This window comes from Halichoeres trimaculatus, unplaced genomic scaffold (genome assembly GCF_033239565.1).
Source record: "Halichoeres trimaculatus isolate MK-OKI-2021-1 unplaced genomic scaffold, fHalTri1.1 fHalTri1_scaffold_7, whole genome shotgun sequence".
NCBI lineage: Eukaryota > Metazoa > Chordata > Actinopteri > Labriformes > Labridae > Halichoeres > Halichoeres trimaculatus.
Genome location: NW_027437185.1, coordinates 20,203,857 through 20,218,518, shown reverse-complemented (window position 1 = coordinate 20,218,518; position 14,662 = coordinate 20,203,857). Strand labels below are relative to the sequence as shown.

Here is a 14,662-nt window from a genome sequence, read left to right as displayed (position 1 = left end):
AAGGCACAGACACATAAACAATCAACCATAACAAATGATTTTTTTCTGGATTATTTAACATAAATGTCCTGTTTACTGAAGTTCTCTCTGTCCCTTTAGAAAATATTGAGCTGGCTGACAAAGTAGATGCCTGGATATTAGTATTGATTATCAGTGCCGTACTTTATCTGGGTCAGCCCGGCTGGTATGGCTCTGTTGTCATCTTTCTCCTTCCCTCACCCACTGGGATACAATAAGTACTAATCCACTCTATTGAATCCCATTATGTCTGAAAGCTTCCTTTCACAGGGGACTGATTGGACCATCTGTGACCACGGCTCTCGACAAGGTGAACTGAAACCTCAGAGCTGAGGAGGTCATTGTGTCCATGTCTCGTCTGGGTGCTTGTCAGTGCAGAGAAAGAGGAGGGATGTGAACACGTCATAGAGGACAGTCTGAAAAAAGCTTGTGAGCTGATGCAAGAAAGATATGGGCCTACTCTTTCTCCTGATCACCCCTCCCCCTTCCTCTCTGGAATGCTGCATTGACCCTCTACTGTGAAGTGTCCACTGTGAGATGAGAAAAGATGACAGTACAGATTTACCTCCCTTCATATTTGGTATTTTCACTCATCTTAAGCTGTCAGTTGTTATGACTAAAGGTGGCCACAGGTGTTGTGACTCCTCCTCATACTTTTTATGCCTGCATGTTCCTTGAGATGGCACGGAAATGGCCATGGGAGGGGTTATCTGTTTTATCTGCCCGGCTGGGTGGGGCCTCGGGAAGGCCTGTTCCTGCCTCCTCATCCTTTAACCTTTCTTTGTTTGGTTTACTGCATGTATCCTTGCCATCACAACACACTTTAACTCATCCAGCACTCCGAACATCACTGATGATTCTTACACTGATATTTTCTTTTAGTTATGTGATCACCCTCAGTATTTCAGTTTAATTATTTACTCTTGAACTACTTTTGATCCCTGTTTCTGGCCCTGAGGTGGTAACAGTGTGTGCACAAACACACACCCTCACACAAACTCCAGCATTCCCAACACAATAAATTCACCTTTATTTTTAAGAAAGAAAACTTTATTAGTGATTTATTAACAAAACACATTACCACTGTATCCATTTAGGTAAAATAAAAAAAGTCAGAAAGTAAATAAAATAAATGAAATTCACTACTTCACTGTCACAGTTGATGAGCGGGTGTACAAAAAAAAAAAAGGTTTTACAACAGATCTGGGCTAGTCCGGTCAGGACCGCACATTTCCACCATAGTTCACCACCACACATCGGGAAAGAATGACAGCATGAACGCTCACTAAACACAAGCATACAATACATATACGTTTTTTTTACACTGGATATTTTTTTGTCCTTTTTCATTTTTTTCTAGAGTGAAAGGGAAGTGATAGCTCATCATAGGATCATACATTTTTCAGTTACAATATTACAGTGTTAGTTAGATCGTCATGTCAAAGCTGGACACAGAGTGTTTTTTTTTACATTTTTTATTTTTACTTTGCTTGTTCTCAAAAGCTGAAATCATAGTTGATAAAAGAAAAATAATAAACTTGCGTTGAAAGGTATCACACTATAGCATTTACAAATATCTAAAGAGGTTTAGTGGATGCCATACAACATCTGTGGAGCGTGAAGATTGTAGTACATAGATGTTTGGCTGACAGAAGTACATAGAAATATCTCCTGTGCAAGTAATGAAGAAAAATGATGATACAAAAGAATAAAATCATAGCCATCTATCTATTTATATATATATTTCTCTATATAGTATGTGTTTCCTTAGAGCAGTACATGCAGCAGCCACTTAATGGAGTGACGTCATACAGAGCCGCAAAACTTTGGGGACGTGGCAACAAGTTACAGGCGGGAGGAGGGGGGAACCAACAGAAGCAGGTCTTGAGGAACACCCTTTACTCGAGACCTCCTGAGAGAGGATTGGTGGGATATAGCTGAAGGATGGGAATCCCTGTAGATGCCCGAATTTTTAGCAGGTTTCAATAACTTATGTAGAGACAATCTATGAAAACTCTACGCTACATTTACAGTTTACATAAAAGCTAAAGTATGACTGGATGATCATATAAACAATCAATTTGGAGAACAACCTTCTTCTCTTGTACATGGAGGCAGAGGGCCAGCCCACGGCACCTGTCACCTCACTTTCTCCTGGTCCTCCATCCCTGTAATCGGCCTCATCCCACCTGGTCCCCTCTCATCTGTGGCTACAAACAGGAAATGAACAGCATACTGTCGTACTCGCAAGTTAAAAGCACTGAACCGTTGTGCACTTTAAGAGACATCTGACAAGTGTTCAGGGCGTAGACCCCCCCAGCACCCCTGAGAGGGCTTCCCCTGGCCTCATCCACATTACTCCATGCTGTTCTCAGCACACCACAATGTTCAGAGCAGCAGGGTCTGCAGGGGGTCTGTGCAAGGGTAAGGTGTAGAGTCTGAGGAAAAATGGGGATGGGCATGACAAGCAAAATGTGATTAAAGCTATGAGGAAGGAAAAAAATATGCCAGAGAACGCGATAGTGAATCTCTTAAAAGAGAGCCGATAAAGTCCACAAACTTCATCAACACGTGAAGAGGCAGTCGGTGGGATGGGTGACGGTGGGGGAAAAGGCAGTTTGGGAAAGGGAGGATGGCTCGTGGCAGCTTGGGGCCAGTACAAGCAGGTGAGCAGTTGTAAACTCAAAGTTATCAGGTAAGGACTGGTTGCTACCAAACATTCAAAGCAGAAAGCATCAGGCTTTTGCTGCGGCAGGGGGAGAAGAGATGGTGTTAAAGTCTCGAGACTCTCCAAATATTTTTTTAAGTTTCATCAGAGTCCGCTGACTGAAGCGGAGTCAGAAGCCAGCTCAGCTGGACTCTTCCCCTCGGCGATCCTTAGGAGAGTGTGAGATATCCTCTCATCTCCATCTTTCTGCTGCTCTCTGCATTTCTCAGTCGGGCTTCTTGTTAGAGATGAAGCTCTTTGTGTCCTTGCGAATGCAGTGAGCAAATTCAGAGTGATTGCAAAGGATGCTGCTTCCATCCTGAGAGAGTTGATGTACACATGCGCATCACATCAGCGACTGTGCAGGGTAAAAAGCTTGCAGTGTTTAGATTTAAAGAAGATGTGAGTTGATTTCCCCTTCTTTTTTATTTCTCTCCCTCCTTCTAGGTCCCAAGTGCTTTCCGTGTCTATTTTGTCATGGTTTGTGTGTGTATGCATGTTTGAATGTGTGAGCATGCGTGTGTGCATGTGGTTTCATCGAGATCTCAGGAAACACTGTTGGTTAATACCAGAGGAATCTGCAGCAGTGTCATGTAAGCCTTGGTTTGAGTGACTCTCTCCTGTGCTATTTACAAGTAGTGTGTGTGTCCAGCTCCAGATGACTTACATCTGTTTCAATCTTCTTTGTCGAACTTCTTTTCCTCGGCTGGCACAGAGCTTTTTGTTGTTCTAGTACAAAGTATTTGTCTTCTCTCAGGGAGAAAGGTTTACACATCATAGTTGGGGAGGGGGTAAGACAGAGGTGCCAACGTGCCCAGTGGGTAAAGGAAGAAAAGATCCAAGGGGAGGACAAAGAGTGATCCGTTCTTGTTGGAAAAGATGACTGACATGAGTTGACTCAGGGTGTTTAGGCACATAGGGGCATGGAGCAAAAATCAATCCTTTTATTCTTTATCAAGGCAAGATTATTAATTTACCTCAGCAGGGACTGAGGGTAAGATAAATCTTGGTAAGGCCAGTTTCATAACAGAATGAACTTTAGAATATCCTCTGTGTATATAGGTAATACAATGGAATTTGTAAATCTAAAATAGCCTCCACATTTGCCCAGTGGACTCTGGTTGGTACCTCTGTTTTAACAACACCCTTCACTTCTTTGCTATTTCACTTTTTATCCTCTACTCATCTCCGTCATCCTTCCCCTTGTCCTTTTTGTCCTTCTTCTCCTTCTTCTTCTTCTTCTTTTTCTTGGCCTCCTCCTTCTTTCCAAAGGTGATGAAATCACTCTTGTCGTCCTCTCCGCCCTGGTTCTGTCTGATGGATATTATGGCTGGGGAGCCGGGGATGATGAAGGCTTCTGGGGGAACCTCACCGGGTTTCAGGTGTGGTGGTGGTGCTCCAGGACCACCGGGGCCATAGCGAAAGTGCCAGCTGTTGCTGTCTACGCCTGCACCCATTGGAGGGGAGACCTCGCCCCCTTCAGGATCTGAAAGAAACAAAAAAGACGGATAAGGGGTTATTTGCTTTAAAAAAATCAATAGGTGAAAAAATGAAGAGATGTTTGATGGAAAAGTTCCATTGAAAACCTTTTTATTTTTTACACTGTATATTTATCATGATTTCTAATAAATACAGGTTTTGGTTTGGTTTTGTTGATCCACTACTGAAGCAAGGAAACTAATTTTTAGGATGATCCTTCCCTTTTTGATTTCAGTAAATATACGCGAACTGAGTCAAACTATCTCAACACCTGTAGTCTAGCTGAACAAACATAAATCCAGCCCACTGTGTCAAAATGTCGACAGCGTGTAGAGTCTACCGACAGCGTGTAGAGTTCACTGACGTCTACAGCAGACACTGTAAAACTCTAATCGGTCAGTAATGAGTGGCTTCCCATGAGGAGCAGCCATGACATGCTATAAAAGGTTGGAGGTGGTGAAACTTAATGGAAGCCGTCCAAGACAAGACTGTTAAATGTGCAATGAATCAAAGGCTCCCTTCAGCCCAGAGGTAACATCACTGGCACTGGGATGAAACATTAGTTCTTCATCATTATGTTAAAGGCTGAGAAAGGTGATTAAATCATGCTGTAGTATGTTTTTAATCAATAAAACAGTTTTTTTTAACCCAACAAATACCTTATATGTTTTTGTGACTAGAGAATCCTGCACAGTCTACCAGCAGTATCTCTTTGATTCTCTCCACAACGATGACCTACTTGCCACTCTTGCCTAGCATATTTGTTGTATCACTCTGTCTCCTTTTCTGATTTTTGTTTTTCCAAAGGGCTGATTTGACTGAGCGTGGTGCCATCCAACCAGAAGGAGCAGTGTCTGGAAGAAGAAGCCTGTCCTCATGCAAACCCGGGGTAGAGGATGTCAGCTTTCAGTCTTATTCTCCCTCAGTACAAGTCCCAAAATAAGCTTGGTCCAAGTTTTCTCTTGGCTGCATCTCTTGGACAAAATTAATGTACTTTATTAAAGGTTTTTAAAATATGGAGAGGTAGTTTTCAAATCAGTATATTTGGTTGCTCAGTTTTGCCCAAATTGTGATGATGCAAGTGATGTGGAAAAAACATTAATTCACAATCACACCACAGAGACAAAGGTTGAGCCCCACGTGTTGTAATGCATTCCCATTACATGAGTCATGAATACTGTCATAATTTACTCAAATTCAAATTTTACTTTACACATATTGTATGAAAATTCACTCTTCAGTTTTCATTATTGCTTTAACTTAAAATTTTGCAAGCTTATCTTTCTCGTTTTCTTCTCCATATTTTTCAGTTTTGAATTACCAACCCCCAGTGGGAGCTGTTTGTGGAGTAAATCCATGGCAAACATGATGTTTTCTGCTCAGCGTACAATTCTGATCAGTCATAGAGGAAGAAGCTGCTGTAAATCTCCTCCGTCTGCTGGGAAACTGTCCAACTTAAGACAAACAATGGTATTAAAGTTTTTTTTTCCCTTGGGTAGTTAAGGGTTTGACGTTGTCTAATTTGAGAGAATAGCTTATTTCTCTACTTTATAAATAACTTTCTATAGCTTGTATTTTGTATTGTTGTGAAATTAGCAAACTTAAGTATTTGAAGACCTTACCCAAAACTTAGGAAATGGAGGAAATGAGCTCTTTTTCTCTTCAACATAATTTTATAGACCAAGCAAACAAATTCTACATTGTGAAAAACTGTGTCAGATTTTTCAGTTACAAAAACAATAGTGCATGGCAGCCCAAGTCATGCTTGTCATTTTTGTAATTGTGTTTATTTCCCACAAATATATTTATGGAATCAGACTGGGACTGTCACACGGAAACTAAGTGGGTCATGCATTTGAATTGTTTCACATCACTATTCTCCCAAAAGCTCTCTCTCTTCCACCGACTGCTACAACACAGATGCAAGAGCTGCGCAGAGGAGACAGAAGCTGACAAAGAGACTGAGGAGATTAGGATGGGACAGACTAGATCCAGTCACTGCTTCCTCCACAAGGAGACACAGAAACAGCCAGAGTCACATTCTTTTAACAGGCTAGAGCCTTCCTCTGGTTGATAAGAGCTCATGTGACTCCCTGAACAGAAACATGACCCTGTTTCTGCAGACACAAAAAGCGTAAAAACAGGGGAAAATGAGCAAAAACTACCACATAAATCCAGAAGACTGGTGTGCACCGGAGTATATGCTTTAGAGCTTTTTCCTACCTCCTAGAAATTACCTGTCTAACTTGATGAGACACCAGTGGCCCCATGCAAACTTACAGACATAAACAAACCAACACCCCCAAGAGTGATGAGTCACGCTGAGAGCAGAAAACAGAGAGGGGTAAGTCAGGGCAGTGTAAATCTCTCGAAAGGGTCAATGTATCAGACTGTGTTTAAATAAAAAGACCAAACAAATCATGGCACACTCTGCAGTCATGCTGTGTTCAGCTCAGCTGAAACATAAAAGGTCAAATCGTAATCGTCTACACTGCTTTGAGGGGTTCTTTTTTTCCTTTCTTTTTTTTTCAATGCATTTCTAATACCCTATGCCGCTATGGTGGTGCACACAATGTTAACCATATGATGCTCTAAAGTTAACCTTGTATTTTCACACTTAACTTGCCGCAACTCCATCTTCACAACAAAAGTAACCCAAAACCCAAAACTGGTCCCAGCACATCCATTGCTCCATCTCATTTGTTGACGGCTGTTGCAGGGCGGTTACATCTCTCTTCTCCTACCTTCCTCCTCTTCTTATCCCCTGCCACCCACTCTCTCTTTCTATCCCTCATTTCCCATGACCTTTAAACTAATCTTGCGTGAAACTCAGCCAGCTCTCACCCGTCCCTCCCAGTTATTGACAAAAAGCTTTATCACACCAATCAGTGTTTATGCCAACATTAATGTGATTGGGTGTTAAACCACTTGTCCATCAATGATAACTGCCGGGCATGTTAGAGACGAGTGTGGTTTATTTGTTGCCTCTAACTTCATTAATCTCTCTATGTATCTGTGACTTGTGTGATTTTTAACCCTCTCTGTTTGAAATGCTAGAGTTACACAAGTCAGTCTCATAAATCATCTTGCATCGCAGATTGTGATTTCTTCCACATCTCCCCCTGAGTTCTAATCTTAGCAGTCTCCAGTCCCGCATCACTGCGTGCGACTGTCCCTCCGCTGCCCTGATACGCCCGAGGTTTTCACAGCCGCTTAAAATCACCAAAGCTCCATTTTGCCACGTCTACTTTATTCATCCCCTTGTCTCACCCTACCATCGGCCAGTTGGGCAGAAACGCAGTGGAGCGCAGTGCAGCGTTACATAAGGAACTGAGGAGGAGGAAGAAGAAGAGGGGCCAGGATGTGCGAGGATGCAGATATGAAACACGATGCTCACCACCTAGAATGAGGTTGGAGGGGGTCGGGGAGGAAAAGGGAGGAAAAAGTGTCTGAAGGTGGGATTCTGTTTTTCCCCACCATGCTGCAGTAAGAGAGAAATCTGTGACTGTTATGATAGTCAGCTGGGACCACACCCTGCTCCACACAGCACCTGTTTATGTTTGAGTGCCGTGCAGAGAGTTCTCATTTTGGAAAAGAAAGTCTATAGATGCTGCTTTTCCTTTCAAAACCTCACTCCTATTTTTGCATCTGAATTGCCTGTGAGCAAGAAAACAACCTGTTTTATACCTGCATGAATAACCATTAATTCCCAGTCTGCTAAAAACAAAAGAAATTTGTAGAGAATTAAAGCTGACGTTAGAATAAAATGTGATTTGAAGGCTGGTTTCTGTTTTTTTAAGAACAATTAAGCCCATGAATATGCATTTTGGAGGGGAATAATTTTCTGAGTTGTTTGTGTGTGTGCCTGTTTGGGTTTCACGCCAGGTTGAGCACCTTGCTGTCTGCTCCCAGATGGATCATGTGGCAGATGGTGGACACAAGCATCCCCAAGTGACAGGGCTCAACACAATAAAAATAGACCAAATAGTGTTCAGTAATTGTGGAATTTCTGTCTATTTGGGTCTGTTTTGTGTGAAGTATGTGGGTACATGCTAGGATACAAAGAAATAAAGGGTTGGAAATTGATTTATTCTCAGGTGAGGAAGAGAGAGTCGGAGCTGGAAAGATATCCAAGAGACCCAGGCAGAGAGCGCAGGCTGGGAACAGGGATACAGTGAAAATGAAGGGAGAGTTGATGATAGAAGTGAAAAACAGGAAACAGATGGAGTGGAAGGGATTCAGAGAGAGAAACAGCGGCAGCTTTTAGACTTGTCTACCTTTCCTTTCCGATTGTGCCAAATTTCTTATGCCATTAAACACAACTAACAGGATGTAGCTCTAATGTACATTATCCCTCCTCGAATTAAATTAACTACTTTTTTTTAATCTCATCCTAACCTACATCTCTGTTTTTTATGTAACACTCAGAGAAAATCTTTATAATATCTTTATACTACCTGTGATAATGCTGCAGTCTAAGGAAACAGGTGAGGTATGTTTTACGATGCCACAGAGCAAGCCAAGCCTTCATAACGTGAAGGGCTTGATCATGAGGGCCTGCTGACCCCACCCTTGATTCTATTTTACCTCGACAGGTGTGATACGGTCAATTTCCTTTAAATTAAATCAAATCTGTCCCTCTCTGCGCCCCTGTAGCTTCAGTTTATATGTTTGCAATTTGGAGAGGTAAGAAAAACAGCAAACCTACATCCACCTCTGCAGTACACCACCGCCCCAGTGAATGTAGGTCACTCTTTCTCCTTCTCTTACGCACTCCTCCACTTTGCACCTCTTACCTCCAACTGTCCGAAAACACACCCCTCCCTCTGCTTACTCTGTCCACTCTCTTGTGCTCAGTTTCAGCTTTTGCTTGTGTTTGTGCATTTTTTTTGTCAGCACATCTAATCCTGTCCTTCACCTGACGCCACAGTCACCTCCCTCCACTCCCCTCTTTTCAGCACCTTTTGTACCCCCACCATATGTTTGCACTCTTGGCTAAATAACAACCCCACCTCCCTCCCTCCTTCTCTCCTCTCTCCCTCTCCCCTGCCAATATAAGGGGCCCATGAATGGTTGCCGTGGAAACTACATCCTCGTAGGACATTGGTAGGAGTCATGGTGACAGTGCTTGTGCTGATGGAGAATAATGCTGCAAGCTCTCCCTCTCTGTCTAGTCTAACCACTCTCCCCTAGCAACAGCCGCCTCATGCAGCTTTCTCTCTCTTCCATTTGCAGACTTTGCTACAATCAATCAGATTCACTCACTGTCACGCCCAAACAGTTTCTGTCCACTGCTTCTGTACCTCATTATCCACCTGATCCCTTTTTCCCCTTCTTATTTTCTCATTCCTTTCAAACTTCTTGCTTTGTAATCTGGCTGAGATTCAGCACCATTCTCTTTGAATCCCTGTGTGCCCTTGGTTTTGAGAGAGTGCTGTGAAACAGGAGGGAGAAAAAAGCACACTGAGGAAGTGGGAGAGAGAAAGAGAGAATTCACCAGTGAGCAGAAACCCTGATTTCATTAATGTGGGTCTGTTAATCTGGGCGTGGGCTGCACTCCATCTGTCACAGCAGGAGCGGCACACAAACGCAAGCAGCCAAAACACACTTATGGTGACACAGCCAGGCAAGCACACAGATACATACACAGGCACATACGCAGAAGAAGATGCACTGACAGGGACACACAAACGGAAAAGCAACTCTCGAATCGACACACTCGAAAAAATCAGAGGAAGAAACCAGGGGCGTTGTCGCTTTACCTCAGTCTTATGTTGAAGCGCAAAATAGACTGTGAGGCACAACAGCACCCTGTCGGTACAACAACAAACCAAACTCCCATATACTCCTGCTCCCTACCTCAGGTCCACAGCCTGCCTAACAAACAGGATGATTTAGCTATAAATAGCACAGACTGTGAGTCATAGTGATGTGACAGGCCACATTGAATCAATATCTTGTTTTTAAAGACAAAATAAAAAGAGGCAACATAAATCCAGAGCACAAATCTTTTCCCCCAGTCACAGCTTTTTACCAAACGTAAATGCTTTTCATCTAATCTGACATTCTTAACCTGCAACCATCCTTAATCCAACCCCAAAAATCTAACCTGAAGCTTATACAGCCCTCAGCTAATATTTCCATTTTTAATCCTGGCCAACAATGAGATGAAGAAGGAACAGCTGGCCCTGAGGTATGGCAAGATTAGCATGCACACACTGTGCATAGCTTAATTAGCCCACCTTAAATCCTCACCATCTGATCTTGTTACCACTGACCCACCCTAAAGACGTCATTGCTGCCTGTACTGCTCTCTATCACTCCATCCATCTTTCTATCTTTCATGTTTTGAAGTGCCTCCAGGCTGTAAGTCCTCAGCCAAGGCAAGAAATCGATGGCAGAGCGGAGGAGGCTGTGTGTGCGCGTGTGGAAAGGAAGGGACAGTAGTTAGTGTGTGGGCAGTTTGTCTGCCTGCCCAGCCCGCTGCCTCCTGTCTATAAAAGACCAACCAGGCCGTCTCCATGTTCTTAATTAAAACAAATCACCTCTTTATCTAACTTAATTGCGCCATCTTTGCTCTGGTCCTGTCATCGTAGATACACCCCTCTCAATATCTCACCTTCCTCCCTCTGCATTTTACTCTAGAATCCCACCCTCATCCCAATCCGCTTTTAATCTTTTTGGGCCTGCCATCATGACATAAATATCTCCTCAGTGCAGAGGTTATCATAACCATGTATGTAGTTTAGTTTAACTCAAGTGCAGGGTATGTGGCATTCACTTGAAGCTGTTGGTAAAATGTCACCCACTAAGTGAGCTGTCATTTGGAGTTTTGTCATGCTTCAGTGTGAATGTTTTTAACTGCACTATTTTCCTAAAAGCTCCTTTACAGTTCTTTGCCCGAGGTCTTTTTCACCCTGATGATGGCCAGATGGATGCAACACTTGGTCTTTTCATCTTCTGTTGAATATAGTCCTCATCACTAAGAGCCACTCTCTACTGCCATCACTAGCTAAATGACATTCAGAGAATGAATGAGCAATCTTCATGACTGGCAACCCATTAAAGTCTTATCTACCTTTGAAATATTTGTTTGCTAGACAGAAATAAAGCTGCTGAAGGTGTGAAATGTTAAATTTAGACTGATTTGCTCACAAGCAACAAGCTTAGTTCATGTGCATCGTTTGCCTGCAGCTGATTCACAGCAGGACTGCTAATAATTACTGTTTTGTTTTTGAACACTTTGAGTTTCAACTTAAATTTGCAATTTTATGCAACTGAAATGCCTGACGGCTTAAGATTATTCTATGAGGGAGAAATATTAAAACATATCTTCATGAAAAGTTAGCATTCAGCAGCTTTGCGTAAAGCAATTATATGTAAAGTATACACAGACGGGTGAAAGCACTTTATGATACTATTGGAAGTTAATTTGATGCATATTGCAATCTTAAAAATTTGAATCTTTTTTGTCCACAACCCCACATTCTTACTTCTTTGAGATTGTGTGTGTATAAGAGCTACAGAACAAGAGAAATCCACTTATAGAAGGGAGGAGATGTTATTATTCTTCTTCACTAATGTTGGCCCACTGTGGCTCCATGGCTTAGGCCTCTGTAAACACTTTGCTGATAATCCAATCAACTTTTGACTGTATCTCCCTCTCTCCCTCTTTTTCTTTGTATTGTCTCCCTTCCTGATGCAACACACAGCGATATCCATCTACGCCTCCGTAGCATGTGTCATTTCCGCTCCCTGCAGCAGTGGGAAGTGTTAGGAGTGGGCAAGGGCGATCTTGTAGCTGATATTTCTATTTTCTTCATTATTTCACTCTTTCGTGCCTTGACAAACTCTCAAGGAATGTCGAGTTCTTGTTATAAGACAGTCCTAGCTTACACTGTGTGAATCTGTGTCATACGTGCTGCACAGAGATCCAGGGACTAAACTGTAAATGCTTTCTACTATTTTAGAGCCTTGGGATTAGGCTTGCTCAGAGTATGCCAAGCAGGCCTCTTGTGTCATTTTATTTAGCTATTACCATAAACAAGACAGTGTTTCAGTTGATTATGATTGTTTTTGGTGAACGTAACATGACTGGTTCTTACCAGCAGCACTGGAAGCAGTGGGCCAGTTCTGAACCAGGACGCCTTGGGCTCCCTGCATCACCGAGGACTCCTCCATATGCACAGAGCTGAAACAGAAAACACAAAAACACATACATTACATGCAGCAAATGTATGCTCACACATTCTACATACTAAATAAACAAAGATTTTATTTCAAGTAGGAATGCACCAATATGAAAATTTTGGCCGATACAGATATCCAATATTAATATTGGATATAATATATTATTATATTATACAGATATCCATATTGGTTAAACCAAAAAAACAAACAAACAAACAAACAAAAAATCTAAGATGATGTGTTGAGGTAGTTCAGAGAGAAAGAGTGGCACAATCATGAGAAAAGACGACCATGGAGAGGATCAAAGGATGGAGCGCCCGAGATGATCAAGAAGTATGCTTTGTCTGTTTTTTGGATCAAAAACAGGAAGAGAGACATGAAAGAAGAGGGTCCACTCTTCTTAGGTAGTTTTGGTGTTTACATGGTCATAGAAAACAATATTATTTGGGTCTCGAAAGATCCTTCAAGATGCTCTGAAAATGGTTGGCAGCTAATGAGTAAATTTCGGTCTACTTTTATACATTGGCCGATACCCATTTGTTTAAAAAAATGACCAACCAGACGATACTGATGATGATACAGATGTATTGTGTATACCTAATTTAAACTTTAGGAAATGATGTTTTGATTGTGTCATGCGACTTAAATAAAAAACCCCTACACACAAACATAAATTTCCAATCTGAATATGCAAGACATTACAGAATGAAACTGCCATATTTGCTGTGTGGGGACCTGTTAGGGGTGCAGCAACCACACTCCCAGAAATGTAAAATTCTGATTAGGATTAAAATATTCACTCTACATTTTTCCGACATTCTCTGGATTATGGATTAAAGATGGCTGTTCCTACATTTTCACACTCAGGGTTTCAGCACCCTCCCATCAAGTGAAAAACTCCACACTCTCCGTAGTGCAGAGCACCATCGACTGCTACAAAAACACTCTTCTCTTACTGCCTCCACCTTAACTTGAAAAGAGGGAGAGGAAATTCTTGATAGTCGTAATCTTTCTTAAATTTAGATCTGAGTCATCAACATATGGGTGTGTCTTTGCAAACAGCTTGCTGTCTGAAATGATCCAAGATCCATTGGAAAGGGCCAGTTCATCCAAATAACAAGACACTCTCAAAGTCTTGCATCCATTAACAGGATGTCTAACCACACATTCACTATTCTATTCTGAGATGGATGCCCCACCCATGTAATAATTTGATATAAGATGTAAGATGTCATAAGCAGATTGAAGCTTGTCTTCATTCTCCCTTTTTTTGGAGGGTATCAATAAATGAGATACGGAAACTGATAAATCAGCTGAAACTGTGATAGTAAAGGCATCTCTTCCTAAATAGACCCACCTGTCCAATCTTTGGACTTTATGAAGACTGAAAGATCTTTGTGAGAAATTGGTATTCAAATGATGCAGAGAGCATTTATAAAATGTCTGGATTCTGATCCATTACTAAAGTGGTCTTGCAAGAATAACAAAAGTGATGGAGGTGGAAGCCATTTTAAGTGCTGCTTAGCAACTGCATCACCAAGGCACACTATTGAAATATTAATGGCAACACTAGGGATGATACACTTTTCAGCTAATGTCAGCCCTCTCCTCTCATTGCTCATCCTCTCATTCTTTCCTAAGGCTCTCTCATCATTTTTAGCACTGAAGTGACTTTAACCAGCAATACAGTGATCATCGACTAAACTCAGACAAAATCCACTCGACTACAAACGCCCAACATTCAGCCAGAAATGTTACATCAAATAGGTCATGTCCATTACATGGTATTTGGATGTTGTGTCCAAAATCTCCAGTACAAGCTGTGATTATAAACACACAATTAGTGGAGTGTGGTAGTGAGACATGGAGGATTGTCAACTTAAAACACATCAGAGGTTGTGAGTCACGGGACAGATTTAGCATGTTAGACTGGTTAGCACAAGCCCATTAACTCTCATTAATCCCTGCTGTAATTATGGGGAATTTGTATATCATTAGCAACAGTCAGATGGCACTCAGTCTTTAATCTGAAGCCATCAGAGTGTGCACATATATGGTCAGTATGTAATGTTTGATAATTTATTCTAGACATAGGCTGATATGATATTTAATACTGAAGACATGATGGACAATAGGAAGGTGGGTAGAAAACTCATTAAAGACTAGAGCTTTTGTAATTATGATGCCAACTCATAAGCATGACCCTTAAATTGGTTTGGTCCATCTGATCCCTCAGCAGGTGATGGTACAGTGTCCTATGGATTATGC

At 41.8% G+C, this 14,662-nt stretch overlaps 1 protein-coding gene across 31 annotated transcripts in view; it reads right to left on the bottom strand.

The window, feature by feature from the left end:
* Positions 1-1,477: 1,477 nt before the first annotated feature.
* LOC141793331 (protocadherin alpha-C2-like) overlaps positions 1,478-14,662 on the bottom strand; it is a 222,007-nt gene continuing 208,822 nt past the window's right edge. For all 31 annotated transcript variants that reach the window (XM_074673930.1, XM_074673936.1, XM_074673945.1 and 28 more), the window contains 2 exons: positions 12,310-12,395; positions 1,478-4,211 (listed from right to left, as the gene is read on the bottom strand). In XM_074673930.1, coding sequence (XP_074530031.1) covers positions 3,904-4,211; positions 12,310-12,395 — 394 coding nt within the window. In that variant the 3' untranslated portion in view covers positions 1,478-3,903. The remainder of the gene's footprint in view (positions 4,212-12,309; positions 12,396-14,662) is intronic.